Consider the following 12325-nt stretch of genomic DNA (forward strand, 5'->3'; position numbering starts at 1 on the left):
CTTGCCCCTCTCCACTGGCTGGTATCACCCACCCTGGGGCCAAGCTCACTTAATTCACCAGCGCAATTAAAGTTGCCATTTACTGATTACTTATGATTGATTAGTCTCTGGGCTGAGTACTTTGCATGTACTTTACATTATCTTACATCATCTTCTATCGTAAAAATTCCGTAAGGTAAGGACTATCATGGTTCCTAATGATAGGAAACTGGTAATCCAAAAGATTAAATATTCACTCAGGGTCAAACAGCTAGTAAATGCGGAGGCCAAGGAAACTGATTATAAACGAGGCTCTTCGCGCTACGAGTGTAACCTTTTTGTGAGAGGTGCAGGGAATTGGGGGCGGTTTAGTAATGTTGGTGGGGGGATTTTATGGGAAGCAGTTTGATCGCATGTACAAGAAAACCTCAGCCACCTCTGATTTAGGGTCTCTAATCCCAGTGCTGGATTGCTCTGTGGAGGGACATGACAGAGAAACGAGATCATGAAGGCCACCCCTCCGCGCCCTGGCCTGACATCAGTCTACTTATCCCGTGAGGAACGGGGACTGCTGAAGGCCATGGGCCTGGAAGGCTTTTAGACTTTTCCTAAGAGAAAGTTGGGCGTGGGTGACTAATGTCTGAATGGGGCCGATGCTCGAGAGCTGTGGCCCTGTCCCTGGGGATGCTCAGCCTGGAACAGGCCGTCAATCACGCTGGGAGGCCAGGCCGAAAGAGGGCATTTCTCCTCTCTTGTTTCTAGTAGGACCAAAAAACTCCCCAATGACTGAGGCTGAGGGCAGTAGGAGGCCTGCAAGATCTCCCCACATCCGCGTACTCCCAGCCCGTCCCCTGCCCTTCTCTTCAATACCAGATCCAAAGCCGGAAGGCAGAGCCCCAGTGAGAAGCTATGAATGTAAGACTGCTTTGTGGTTTGCTATTCACACAGGTTCGCAGCCTCATGGATCAGGAAAGTTAGGTAATTTTTCTGAAGTCACACACCTGGGAAGGGGAGGAGCCAGGATTAAAATCCAGGTCCATTGGATCCCAGGGCCCAGGCTGTGCCCTTCTGCCAGGATGCAGCCTAGATGCTGCACGCACAGCTCAGGTGACCCTCACAGACCCCAGTGGGGGGAAGGGGACCACGTGTGTCCAGAGGGTCCTGGCCAATTAGGTCGGAACTGCCCGCTGGTCGGGGGGCTCTGAGAAGACCTCGTGGGAGCCAGGTCCCTGGTGAGTCCATGCCTGGAGAAGGAAGGGTGGCCTCCAGAGGGGCAGGGGTGAGGGTAGGGCAGGGAAGCATGGAGGGGTGGGAGTGGGAGAGAGCAGGGGCACTGCCGCCGTTTCGTTTTGTGCCTACTATGCCCCTGTCACCCATTTATGGCCCAAATAAAGTCATAAAGCTGAGGAAGAACCAAGAGGGTCCCATAAAGGCCACGAGCTGGATTTAAAGCATTTCTTGGGCTTCCCTGGTGGCGCAGTGGTTGAGAGTCCACCTGCCGATGCAGGGGATGCGGGTTCGTGCCCCGGTCCAGGAAGATCCCACGTGCCGCGGAGCGGCTGGGCCCGTGAGCCACGGCCGCTGAGCCTGCGCATCCGGAGCCTGTGCTCCGCGACGGGAGAGGCCGCAACAGTGAGAGGCCCGCGTACCGCAAAAAAAAAAAAGAACAGAAAAACCAAAAACATAAAGCATTTCTCACTGGAGTCAGGCGGGAATGGTCAGCCTTTGTCCTCAAGCCCACATCCCACTGGACAGGGTTGGGGTGGAGGGAAACGTCAGTTCTCCCCTGGCACAAGGGAAGAGGGCAGAATGAAGGGAAATGTGTCCGAGGAGTGCGGGGGGTGTAGGGTCTTTTAGGGTCTTTGGGATGGAAGGGGGTAGACTAGGCCTCAGTGAGCTGGAGGGCGCTTCCTCCACTTTCTGGGTAGAAGAGCAGGATAGGAGGGAGACCAGGTGATGGCACGTGATTGTCCCCAGGCCAGGACAGTCCCAGCTGCCTTGTTCACAGTCCGGTCACCATGCCGTGCCTGGCGGCGTGGGCTGTGTCCATCCAGAAGCTGCACACCTTCCCCTGGGGCACAGGAGGAGAGTGTGGGTGAGCGTGTAGCCCTCCTGACTCTGCCTCTCCGTCCACACTTCCGACCTAGGGCTGTCCACTAGCGCATCGTGACTCGGGCCGTTTTGCGGGTGAGGCTGGTGAGGAGGGGAGGGCCGGGCTTGGCCAGACCTCATCCCCCAGGGCAGTGCCCCGCTTCCCGCCCACCCGGCGAGGCAGGAAAGTGGATGGTGGGGTTCTGTAGGGCCTCAACTATACTTACACCCCTACTTCCCTATCGATACTTTTGAGCTTTAAGCTTTTTCGCTGGCAATAAGATAATGGAATGTCCCCGCCCTGGGCAGAAACCGCTCCGAGCAAACAAGTATGGCGGGGGATGAAACCTCAGCAAACCAGTATGGTGGGTGATAAGAATGATTAAGCCAGAGTTTAAAGGTCGCCCTAGCCAACCATAACTCATGTGACTCAACCCCCACTCCGGTAAATGTAAAGTAGGCATCCAACAGCTAACCAATCAAGGAACTAGAGCCAAGACCCCCACTCCGGTAAATGTAAAGCAGGCATCCAACAGCTAACCAATCAAGGAACTAGAGCCAAGTCCCCACTCCGGTCCAGGAACAAACAAACCAATGAGGAAAAAACCCTTGATATATCCACACTTTGCATAATGAAAACTATAAAATGTATGTAATTCCGCTTGGGGGGGTTCCTCTTCGGCCTCCTGCGTGAGGACCAAGGAACCCCGGTGCACCGGCTCCTAATAAACCTCTTGCGTGTTGCAGCGACTCTCGACTCTTGGCGGTTCTTGGGCGAGCTGGGACCCCTCAGAGACCGTTCAGGTCTAACAGATTGGGGGCTCGTCCGGGATCCCCACTCGCCCCGGGTCGCCGGAACCTCGGGAGTTGGAGGTATCAGGTAGGCCTAATTGTCTGTCTGTTCGTCTTCTGTCCTCTGTAAGCCGCCATCAGAAAGAAGCCGCGCGAACCGGTTCTCTGTGAAATCTGTATTGGACTCCTGGCTAGGCAGACGTGCCAATAGCTGGTGTCCACGGACCCTGGGGGACGCCCTGGTGGTCCATCTGGAAGGAGAGACAAATTTTGTCTCCCCTTCATCGGTCCTGGCAGGATATACAAACTGCCATCTGAATCTGAGTTGGTTGCGGTTTTAAAACGAGCTCGCGGCGGCAATATTAATGTGTGTCTTCTGAAATTTTATTGTTCTCCTGTGCTCTATCTTTCTCCTGACGGACGATAATGGGACAAACTATGACGACGCCTCTCTCTCTCACTCTAAGTCACTGGACCGAAGTTAAGTCTAGGGCCCAGCCCGTGGACGGTATGAGGCCGGTAGCGGCCCCCGGCGCGCCGGGCCCGGGTCTTCCCGGAGTCGGGTTGCTTGGGAATGCAGCCCAAAGCGGGTGGTAAACTCCATCTAAGGCTAAATACCGGCACGAGACCGATAGTCAACAAGTACCGTAAGGGAAAGTTGAAAAGAACTTTGAAGAAAGAGTTCAAGAGGTAAACGGGTGGGGTCCGCGCAGTCCGCCCGGAGGATTCAACCCGGCGGCGGGTCCGGCCGTGCCGGCGGCCCGGCGGATCTTTCCCGCTCCCCGTTCCTCCCAACCCCTCCCCCCGCGTCTCCGCGGGCGGATGGGGACGGGGGGGTCGCGGGGGGTAGGCGGGCGGGGCCGGGGGTGGGGCCGGCGGGGGACCGCCCCCCGGCCGGCGACCGGCAGCCGCCGGGCGCATTTCCACCGCGGCGGTGCGCCGCGACCGGCTCCGGGACGGCTGGGAAGGCCGGTGGGGAAGGTGGCTCGGGGGGGGCGTCGTCGCGGTCGTCGCGGTCGTCATCGTCTCGGCGGCTGGCCAGCGGCGGCGGCGCCGGCGTCGGCGGCGTCGGCGTCGGCGGCATCGGCGTCGGCGGCGGCGGGCCCACCCCTCCCCGAGTGTTACAGCCCCCCGGCAGCAGGGCTCGCCGAATCCCGGGGCCGAGGGAACCAGACCCGTCGCCGCGCTCTAACACGTGCGCTCATGCTCCACCTCCCCCGGCGCCGCTCGTGGGGGGGCCCAAGTCCTTCTGATCGAGGCCCCTCCAATACTGGCCCTTTTCCTCTGCAGATCTTTATAACTGGGAGATGCATAACCCTACTTTCTCTGAAAATCCACAGGCTCTCACTGCTTTAATAGAGTCTCTTGTTTTCTCCCATCAGCCTACCTGGGATGATTGCCAGCAGCTTCTGCAGACTCTCCTCACCACTGAGGAAAGACAAAGAGTCCTCTTAGAAGCTAGGAAAAATGTTTTAGGCACAAACGGGCAGCCCACCCAGCTGCCTAATGAGATTGACGCTGGCTTCCCTCTTGTCAGACCGAACTGGGATTTTAACACTCCTGAAGGTAAGGAGCACCTGAAAATGTATCGCCAGGCTCTAGTGGCGGGTCTCCATGGAGCGGCCAGACGGCCCACGAATTTGGCAAAGGTAAGAGAGGTAACTCAGGGGCCCCAGGAATTACCAACTGTGTTCCTAGAGCGGCTAATGGAAGCCTTCCGGCGGTTTACTCCCTATGACCCCACTTCTGAGGAACACAAGGCCACCATAGCTATGGCTTTTATTGACCAGGCGGCCCCTGATATCAGAAAGAAGTTACAGAGACTAGATGGTCTCCAGGGTTTCTCTCTCCAGGATCTAGTTAAGGAGGCAGATAAGGTATACAATAAGAGAGAAACCGAGGAAGAAAAGGAAGAAAGGAGACAGAAGGAACAGGACGAGAGAGAGGAAAGGAGACAGAAAGAACAGGAAGCCCATGAATTAAGGCGGGACAAGCGGCAAGAGAGGAATTTGAGTAAGATACTGGCCACTGTAGTCAGAGGAGGAAATATTAGAGACAGGAATAGACAGGAAGGGCGGACAGGAAGGCGACCATTAGACAAGGATCAATGTGCTTACTGTAAAGAAAAAGGTCACTGGGTAAGAGAATGCCCTAAAAAGAAGAATGGGGGAAAACCAACCAGAGACAAAATTTTACCCCTGGAAGAGGAAAATTAGGGAAGTCAGGGCTCGGACCCTCTCCCCGAGCCCAGGGTAACCCTGAAAGTTGAGGGGGAACCAGTTCAGTTTTTGGTGGATACTGGAGCTCAGCACTCAGTCCTCCTGCAACCAAGAGGGCCTCTCTCAGACAAGCGGTCATGGGTCCAAGGGGCTACAGGAAATAAACAATATTCTTGGACCACCCGCCGGACTGTAGATCTTGGAATGGGGCAAGTGACCCACTCATTTCTGCTCATTCCAGAATGCCCCTATCCGCTGTTGGGGAGAGACCTACTCTCCAAAGTCGGGGCACAGATTCACTTCCAGCCCGAGGGACCCACCATAACGGATAGCCAGGGAAGGCTCCTCCAGATTTTAACTATGAAATTAGAAGATGAACACAGGATCTATGAGAAACCCTCACCTCCTCAAACTGATATGCAGGACTGGATGACCAGGTTCCCTCAGGCCTGGGCTGAGACTGCTGGGATGGGGATGGCAAAATACCGCCCCCCGGTGGTAGTGGAACTTAAGGCTACCGCCACACCAGTAACAATCCGCCAATACCCTATGAGCAAAGAGGCTCGGGACGGCATCCGTCCGCATATACAGAGACTGCTGGAATTAGGAATCCTGGTGAGATGCCAATCAGCATGGAACACACCTCTCCTGCCTGTTAAGAAGCCAGGGTCTAATGATTACAGGCCAGTACAGGATCTACGAGAGGTAAACAAGCAGGTAACAGACTTACACCCCACTGTGCCAAATCCTTATAACCTCTTGAGTACTCTCCCACCTCAACATACTTGGTACACTGTCTTGGATCTTAAGGATGCTTTCTTTTGTTTGAGACTTTCCTCCCTCAGCCAGCCCTACTTTGCTTTCGAGTGGAAGGACCCTGCCTCAGGAATAGCAGGCCAGCTGACTTGGACACGCCTGCCTCAAGGATTTAAAAATTCTCCTACCATCTTCGATGAAGCGCTGCATCAGGACCTGGCATCGTACAGAGAATCTAACCCCCAGGTAACTCTGCTTCAATATGTTGATGATATTCTTTTAGCTGCGGAAACCCGAGAGGACTGCATCAAGGGGACTGAAAGACTGCTGACGGAACTTGAAACATTGGGATACCGGGCATCAGCGAAGAAAGCCCAAATCTGTCAGCGACAGGTCAGTTACCTGGGGTATTTACTAAAAGAAGGACAGAGATGGCTCTCAGAAAGCAGAAAAGACACTGTGGCCCGAATACCTGCCCCTAAGAGTCCCAAACAGGTCAGAGAATTCTTGGGGACGGCTGGATTCTGCAGGCTATGGATTCCGGGGTTTGCTGAACTGGCAGCCCCTCTGTACCCCCTAACCAAGAGCGGCACCCCATTCACATGGGGTGACAAGGAACAACGGGCTTTTGACCAAATTAAGAGAGCCTTGCTATCAGCCCCGGCCCTAGGGCTACCCGATGTAACTAAACCTTTTCATCTATATGTGGCAGAAAACAAAGGTATTGCAAAGGGAGTACTGACTCAAAAGCTGGGCCCTTGGAATCGCCCTGTTGCATACCTATCAAAGAAATTAGACCCTGTGGCAGCTGGCTGGCCTGCCTGTCTGAAAATAATTGCTGCCGTGGCCACACTGGTAAAAGATGCAGATAAACTGACTTTAGGACAAAATCTGACAATAACTGCACCTCATGCACTAGAAAGTGTAATTCGCCAACCGCCTGATAGATGGCTCACCAACGCCAGAATAACACATTATCAGACTCTACTCCTGAATTCGGACCGCATTAAATTTACTTCAGCCACCGGGCTGAACCCTGCTACACTGTTACCGGACCCTGACATAGAAGGCACCACCATCATTCATGACTGTCAAGAGGTGCTAGCGGCAGCGCACGAAACCAGACCAGACCTGACAGACCAGCCCCTCCCGGACGCTACCCTTACCTGGTTTACGGATGGGAGCAGCTTCCTAGAAGAAGGTAAGCGACGGGCGGGGGCTGCAGTGGTAGACGGGAAAGAAATTATATGGGCTGCCGCGCTGCCGCAGGGAACCTCCGCTCAGCGGGCTGAACTAATAGCCATGACTAAAGCTTTGGAGTTGGCTGAAAATAAAAAGGTTAACATCTATACGGACAGTAGGTATGCCTTCGCTACCGCTCATGTCCATGGGGCCATCTATCAACAGAGAGGGTTACTAACTTCGGCGGGAAAAGAAATTAAGAATAAAGAAGAAATAGTAGCCCTGCTGGCAGCCCTGATGCTCCCAACCAAAGTTAGCATTATTCACTGCCCTGGGCATCAAAAAGGGAATTCGCCACTAATAAAAGGAAATAATATGGCCGATCGAGTGGCCCGAGAAGTGGCATTAGGAGAAATTATCCTGGAACTGACTAACACAGACCCTGAGACACCAGTGCCCACCCCAACCAAGGGGTCCTTGTCCCCCCAGCAAACAAAGTCTATGTTACAGCAAATCCATAGATGGACACATCTGGGCACTAAGAAAATGGTGTCTCTGTTGCAAAAGGCGGGCTATGATACCCCTGGATTAACCAAATTGGCCGAGCAAATTGCTCGGGAATGTATTCCATGCCAGCAGGTGAACACAAACAAAGGAAATGTGGCCAGCGGTAAGAGGCTCCGAGGAGACCGACCTGGAGCTTACTGGGAAGTCGACTTCACTGAAATCCGTCCAGGAAGATACGGTAACAGATATCTCTTAGTTTTCATAGACACTTTTTCAGGATGGATAGAAGCTTTCCCAACGAAAAAGGAGACAGCTACTATGGTGACCAAGAAGATCTTAGAAGAAATTTTCCCGCGGTTCGGGGCACCAAAGGTAATAGGATCCGATAATGGTCCCGCCTTCGTTGCCCAGGTAAGTCAGGGTGTGGCCAAATACCTGGGGACTGATTGGAAATTACATTGTGCCTATAGACCCCAGAGTTCAGGACAGGTAGAAAGAATGAATAGAACTCTAAAAGAGACCCTAACTAAATTGTCCATAGAGACTGGCGGTACTGATTGGACGGTGCTCCTTCCCCTGGCCCTGTTTCGGGCCAGAAACACTCCTTCTCGCTATCACCTCACTCCTTTCGAAATTCTGTACGGGGCACCTCCCCCTCTGCTCACACTGGGGGAAGGTATCAGCCCCGACTGTCAAAATAACACTGATCTGTATGCCAGGCTGTTGGGGCTCCAGCTGGTTCAGAAGGAAGTGTGGTCTCAGTTGGCAGAGGCATACCGGCCGGGGACCCCTGCAGAAGCCCATCCCTTCCAAGTCGGAGACTCTGTGTACGTCCGCCGGCATCGGACCCAGACGCTGGAACCCCGCTGGAAGGGCCCCTACATCGTACTGCTCACCACTCCAACTGCAGTCAAGGTAGACGGCATAGCTGCCTGGATCCACGCCTCGCACGTTAAGGCGGCCCCAACATCCACCGGAGGCTTGACCCCATTCCCAACTTCAGCAACACCAGAATGGAAAGTCCAGAAAACCAGCAACCCGCTCAAGCTCAAGCTCCTGCGATCATCCGGCTCATAATCCTGACTCTGCTGCCTCAGCTAATCGTGAGTGACTTTAGCCCTCACATGCCCCAGCGGCTGACCTGGCAAGTCATCTCCCAGACTGGAGATGTGATCTGGTCGGTTAGTCACACCGCACCCCCTTGGACTTGGTGGCCTGATCTGTTTCCTGATGTATGTAAGTTGGCAATTGGGATGTCAGCATGGGGCATGTCTGATCATTATGACCTAGCTAACACCCCACATGATAACTCGGATAAAATTTTCCTCAAATTTGGGCCGGAACCTGTGACTCTTACCCTGGCTGTGCTTTTAGGGTTGGGAATGGCGGCTGGAATAGGGACAGGCGCAACAGCCCTTATCCAGCAACCTCACTATTATGATAGCCTGAGACAGGCTGTGGATGTTGAACTCCGGGCATTAGAAAGCTCTATAACTCAGTTAAAGGAGTCACTTACTTCACTCTCTGAGGTAGTGATGCAAAACCGGAGGGGATTAGATCTACTATTTCTTAAAGAAGGAGGACTCTGTGCCGCATTAAAAGAAGAATGTTGTTTTTATATTGATCATTCTGGGGCTATCACCGAAACTATGGACAGGCTTAGGGAGCGCCTGGACAAAAGGCAACAAGAAAGGGAAAATCAAAAAGGATGGTTCCAATCATGGTTTGACAAATCACCCTGGCTTACTACTTTAATTTCCACCTTGTTAGGACCCCTCATTATTTTGTTGCTGCTCTTAACTCTTGGACCATGCATTTTAAATCGCTTGATAGCCTTTATCAGACAACGTGTCAGTGCAGTACAAGTGTTAATGCTAAGACAACAATATCAAAGCTTGCAGAGAGAGACTGAAATTTCATGATTGAAATTAGTTGCAAAAAGAAAAGGGGGGAATGTAGGGCCTCAACTATACTTACACCCCTACTTCCCTATCGATACTTTTGAGCTTTAAGCTTTTTCGCTGGCAATAAGATAATGGAATGTCCCCGCCCTGGGCAGAAACCGCTCCGAGCAAACAAGTATGGCGGGGGATGAAACCTCAGCAAACCAGTATGGTGGGTGATAAGAATGATTAAGCCAGAGTTTAAAGGTCGCCCTAGCCAACCATAACTCATGTGACTCAACCCCCACTCCGGTAAATGTAAAGTAGGCATCCAACAGCTAACCAATCAAGGAACTAGAGCCAAGACCCCCACTCCGGTAAATGTAAAGCAGGCATCCAACAGCTAACCAATCAAGGAACTAGAGCCAAGTCCCCACTCCGGTCCAGGAACAAACAAACCAATGAGGAAAAAACCCTTGATATATCCACACTTTGCATAATGAAAACTATAAAATGTATGTAATTCCGCTTGGGGGGGTTCCTCTTCGGCCTCCTGCGTGAGGACCAAGGAACCCCGGTGCACCGGCTCCTAATAAACCTCTTGCGTGTTGCAGCGACTCTCGACTCTTGGCGGTTCTTGGGCGAGCTGGGACCCCTCAGAGACCGTTCAGGTCTAACAGTTCGTGGAGGAGCCGGCGGGGAAGGCAGGGAACCCTGCTGTCCTCCCTTTACTGCGATCCTCCTTGAGCTCCACACACCCCATTACAACTCTGTATCTTATAATTAAATCGAATCTTCCAGTTTCCTGTCAGCACGGCAGCAATTCAAGCGCCTTGGAGGCTTTCTTTGTTTATTTTTATTTATTTAGTAATTATCTAGCTACATGGAGGCCCTGGCCCCATGTTTCTCTTGCCGTCAAAAAGCACAGGTGTGGACAGGAGAGGGGGAGGCGAGGAAGGTGGAGTGAGGCAGGTCCACCGGCTGAGCTCCTTCTGGGGGATACACCTCTGGGAGTGGCTTAGGGTGAATGCCACGGGCTGCTTCTAATCCCCTGTTCTTGTCCAAGGTGCCTTACAGAAGGTCCACTATTTCCAGAAAGCTCCATGGAAGCCCCTTGTCCCTAAGGGACTTGAACATCGGTCTGAGAATATGGCTGTGGCTGGGTATCAGGACTAACACACTTACAGGGCTTGGCAGGCTTAGCAGCACCCGTCACCCGTCAGACACAAGGTCTCCTTGAACCTCACCATACGTGAGACAGCCCCAGAGGAGGGTACAGAGGATCAGAGAGGCTCTGCGACTTGCCCCAAGTCGCCCAGCTGGTGCTGGCAGAGCTAAGATTTGCACACAACGCTTGGGGTAAAGCCAAGCCTCCCCACCTCCCCCCAGAGCCCCAGATCCAAGCTGGCAGCCCAGCAACAGAAATCAAAGCACCTTCCTTCTCTTTAATGATAACCTTTCAGCAGTGAGGGGGTGGAGGAGAGCCTGAGAGCTTTGATTAAGGAATCAACCTCAAACAGTTCCAGGGTAGCGATTCTGAACCACCAGCCATCACTTAGTAAGAACATGAAAGTTTATTTACCACGAGGCCAGCCCAGCAGGAGGCTGATTGCTAATAGGCGTGCCAGAGGCTGCGAGAGCTCTGCACACATCAGCAGCCGAGCCCCGGAGAGGTGACCCCATTCGGGGCTATCAACTTGGTAACCCTGCCAGGGCAGAGGGTGAGGTTGCTGAGACGGTGTGAGGGAGGGAGAGGAAGGCGCATGCTTGCATATCACGGTGGGAGAATGGGAAGGAATTCCAGACTCCAGCTGACACCTAAACCATTCTCCCCTCAAGAGAAAATGGTACTTGTTCACCACCTGCTGGCTGGGTCACCCGTGGGCTGTTTACCACTTCTGGGAGCAGGCATGGGTGGTACCAGGAAAGACCTGGACCACTCCTCCTCTGTCTGGGGGCGATGGAGCTCAGAAGTTGCAGTACACGTGGGTGGTGGGACCCATGATCCCAACAGGTGTGACCTGTGGCCCATAACAAACCTCCAGGGACCTTGACTTGGGCTCCGGCCAGTCCACGGAGGACATCATAGCCATGGGAAGGAGGCTGGTGGCTCAGATCTGACTTGCAGGAGAATTTATACCTCTGATTAACCTGGAGAAGGTTCTCTGGCCGGAGGGCACAGTGAGGTAGGCTAGTCTAAGACACAGAGGGGCCTTTAAACCCAGGGCCCTGATGAGTAGGAAGCCCTGAGCTGTCCTGGCTTACAGGCTTTGGATGGGACAGCCAGGTCCTCTCCCTGCTCCTGAGACCAAGGGAAGTCAGCCCAGGAAGCTTAGACCATTGACCCCACGGTCCGTGGGACTTGTCACACAGTAGTGTGGAGCCTTCCACTGTCCCTGGGCTCTTGATCTGAGGGTCCACCTTCACTGTTTCCTTGATCTTTGAAATGTAGACCTCCTGGTCTGTGATGAGGAGTGAAGACTGATGCAGAGTGCTGGGAGGTAAGGAGAGGTGTGTCCCTATTACCTGTCCAAAGGCACACAACCAAGGCTGGGTGCCTTGCAAGTGCCCCATACATGAGAGTTAGTTAGAACAGTAACATAATATACTGTTAAAAAGAGCAGGGGTGGACTTCCCTGGCGGTCCAGTGGCTAGGACTCTGTGCTTTCAATGCAGGGGGCACAGGTTCGATCCCTGGTCGGGGGACTAAAATCCCACGTGCTGCGCGGCGTGGCCAAAAAAAAAAAAAAAAGAGCAGGGGTGTGCTACAAGTGAAAATAAGGAAAACATTCTCCAGGGACTTCCCTGGTGGTTAAAAATCTCCTTCCAACCCAGGAGACGTGGGTTTGATCCCTGGCTGGGGAACTGAGATCCCACATGCCACAGGGCAACGAAGCCCGTGCACTCTAGAGTCCA

At 53.3% G+C, this 12325-nt stretch overlaps 2 protein-coding genes across 9 annotated transcripts in view; one reads left to right on the plus strand and one right to left on the minus strand.

Annotated features, from left to right (window-relative positions):
• KIRREL3 (kirre like nephrin family adhesion molecule 3) overlaps positions 1-12325 on the minus strand; it is a 575242-nt gene that overhangs the window by 136894 nt on the left and 426023 nt on the right. The window lies entirely within an intron of this gene.
• On the plus strand, positions 1998-9911 carry LOC136794558 (collagen alpha-1(I) chain-like). Its single transcript, XM_067039374.1, has 3 exons — positions 1998-2074; positions 3743-4057; positions 8246-9911. The coding sequence occupies exons 1-3, from the start codon at positions 1998-2000 to the stop codon at positions 8601-8603; spliced, it is 750 nt and encodes a 249-aa protein (XP_066895475.1). The 3' UTR covers positions 8604-9911.

The sequence above is a fragment of the Kogia breviceps genome, chromosome 7, assembly GCF_026419965.1.
Source record: "Kogia breviceps isolate mKogBre1 chromosome 7, mKogBre1 haplotype 1, whole genome shotgun sequence".
Classification (NCBI taxonomy): Eukaryota; Metazoa; Chordata; class Mammalia; order Artiodactyla; family Physeteridae; genus Kogia; species Kogia breviceps.